At 58.9% G+C, this 2108-nt stretch overlaps 1 protein-coding gene across 1 annotated transcript in view; it reads right to left on the bottom strand.

The window, feature by feature from the left end:
- LOC122543626 (zinc finger protein 850-like) overlaps positions 1-2108 on the bottom strand; it is a 39577-nt gene that overhangs the window by 27449 nt on the left and 10020 nt on the right. Inside the window, exon 2 of the mRNA XM_043682449.1 lies at positions 8-1167. Coding sequence (XP_043538384.1) covers positions 8-858 — 851 coding nt within the window. The 5' untranslated portion in view covers positions 859-1167. The remainder of the gene's footprint in view (positions 1-7; positions 1168-2108) is intronic.

Below are 2108 nucleotides of genomic sequence, written 5' to 3'. Positions count from 1 at the left end.
GAAGGGCCGCTCGCCGGTGTGCACCCGCTGGTGCCGCCGCAGTTTGGACAGGACCCGGAAGCGCTTGGCGCAGTCGGCGCAGCCGAAGGGCCGCTCCTCGGCGTGGCTCTGCTGGTGGGCCGTCAGCGCCGCCGGGCTCGCAAAGGCGCCACCGCAGTCGGCGCACTGGCAGGGCCGCTCGGCGGCGGCGTGGCTGCTCTGGTGCCGCAGCAGGCTGGAGGACTGGGTGAAGCCCTTGCCGCACCGGGAGCAGGTGAACAGCCACTCGCCAGTGTGGGCGCGCCGGTGCTTCTGCAGGTTGGACGCAAAGCGGAAGGCCTTGCCGCAGTCGGGGCAGGGGAAGGGCCGCTCGCCGGTGTGCACCCGCTGGTGGGTCTGCAGCCCGGCGAGCTGCGCGAAGGCCTTGCCGCAGTCGGGGCAGGGGAAGGGCCGCGACTCGGCGTGCACCCGCTGGTGCTTCTGCAGGTTGGACGCATTGTTGAAGCGCCGGCCGCACTCGGCGCAGGCAAACGGGCGCTCGCCGGTGTGGACCCGCTGGTGCCGCTGCAGGTTGTTGGCGTGGCCAAAGCCCTTGCCACACCGGGGGCAGACGAACGGCCGCTCGCCGCTGTGGACCCGCTGGTGCCGCAGCAGGTGGCACGACTGGGCGAAGGCCTTCCCGCAGATGAAGCAGGCGAAGGGCCGCTCGCCGGTGTGCACCCGCTGGTGCTTGAGCAGGATCGGGAACTGGGTGAAGCCCTTCCCGCACACGGAGCAAGTGAACGGCCGCTCGCCGGTGTGCACCCGCCGGTGGGTCTCCAGCTCCGAGGGCGACCGGAAACCCTTCTGGCAGTCCCCACACTTCCACGATTTCTCCATGGCGCCGGCAAACCGCCCCCCTCCCCCCCCAAAGAGCGGTGTGGGTGCGGTCGCTGGTCACCGCCGATCAGACAACGTTATGCTCAGGTTGGGTAACTGTCCACGGTGTTCTCCCCCCACCTTGCCACAGTCTGCGCACTGCAACACACACTCAGCGTGGGTTTTCCAGCCAAGTTTCAACCCTCCTGAAGCAGAGAGATCCGACAACTCTTTCTCCGCCTCGATTAAAAGACCAGTGACGTCCGGTTCAGGAAAGGCTGAGCGACTGTTGCTTCCATTCCTAAATCCTCCATTCCTTTCGATAGCCTGCTAAAGGAGATGACAAACGTTACCAGTTTCGTCGAAAGATAGCAATTCTAAACCAACAATTGCGCCAAACACCCGCTCCCCCTCCTGTTCCAGAGGATGTATGTCTCTTTCCCACATACTCCACTCTCACACTGTTGACACAAAGTACACCCTTCCATCTCCCCTAAAGTTGCTGATTCACACTGAATACATGGGAAAATGCTAACTCGGGGAGGGGGGAAAGAAATATCTTGATGCCCAGCTGCTGGCAAGATGAGATAGTGAGTATCTTTGACTGGAACTCTGTAAACAAAGATGGTGGACTGGCAGATGTTTCCAAAAAGGAAATTAGCCTGGCAGTTGAGGGAAATCTGGGGACGTGAAGGAGAATGGAAATGACTGGCTCACTCGACGGACAATCAGCACGGACTTGAGTTTCCGAATGGATTTCTTTTGTCCTGTATGGATAGGTAAGGTGAAGGTGTGGTGAGGAGCAGGCTTAAAGGGTGAGAATTCAGTTCTGGGATCTCTCAGAGACACAGAGAGAGGTACAGCACGGAAACAGACCCTTCGGTCCAACTCGTCCATGCCAATCAGATATCCCAACCCAATCTAGTCCCACCGACCAGCACCCGGCCCATATCCCTCCAAACCCTTCCTATTCATATACCCATCCAAATGCCTTGTAAATGTTGTCATTGTACCAGCCACCACCACATCCTCTGGCAGCTCATTCCATACACATACCACCCTCTGTGTGGAAAAGTTACCCCTTAGGTCCCTTCTAAATATTTCTCCTCTCAACCTAAACCTCACCCTACCTCAGGGAAAAGACTTTCTCTATTTACCCCATCCATGCCCCTCATGATTTTATAAACCTCGATAAAGGTCACCCCTCAGCCTCCGACGCGCCAGGGAAAACAGCCCCAGCCTATTCAACCTCTCCCTATAGCTCAAATCTT

Source organism: Chiloscyllium plagiosum, chromosome 44 (assembly GCF_004010195.1).
Source record: "Chiloscyllium plagiosum isolate BGI_BamShark_2017 chromosome 44, ASM401019v2, whole genome shotgun sequence".
NCBI lineage: Eukaryota > Metazoa > Chordata > Chondrichthyes > Orectolobiformes > Hemiscylliidae > Chiloscyllium > Chiloscyllium plagiosum.
Note: the sequence above shows the minus strand (reverse complement) of the source record. Positions and strands in the feature narration are given on the sequence as shown.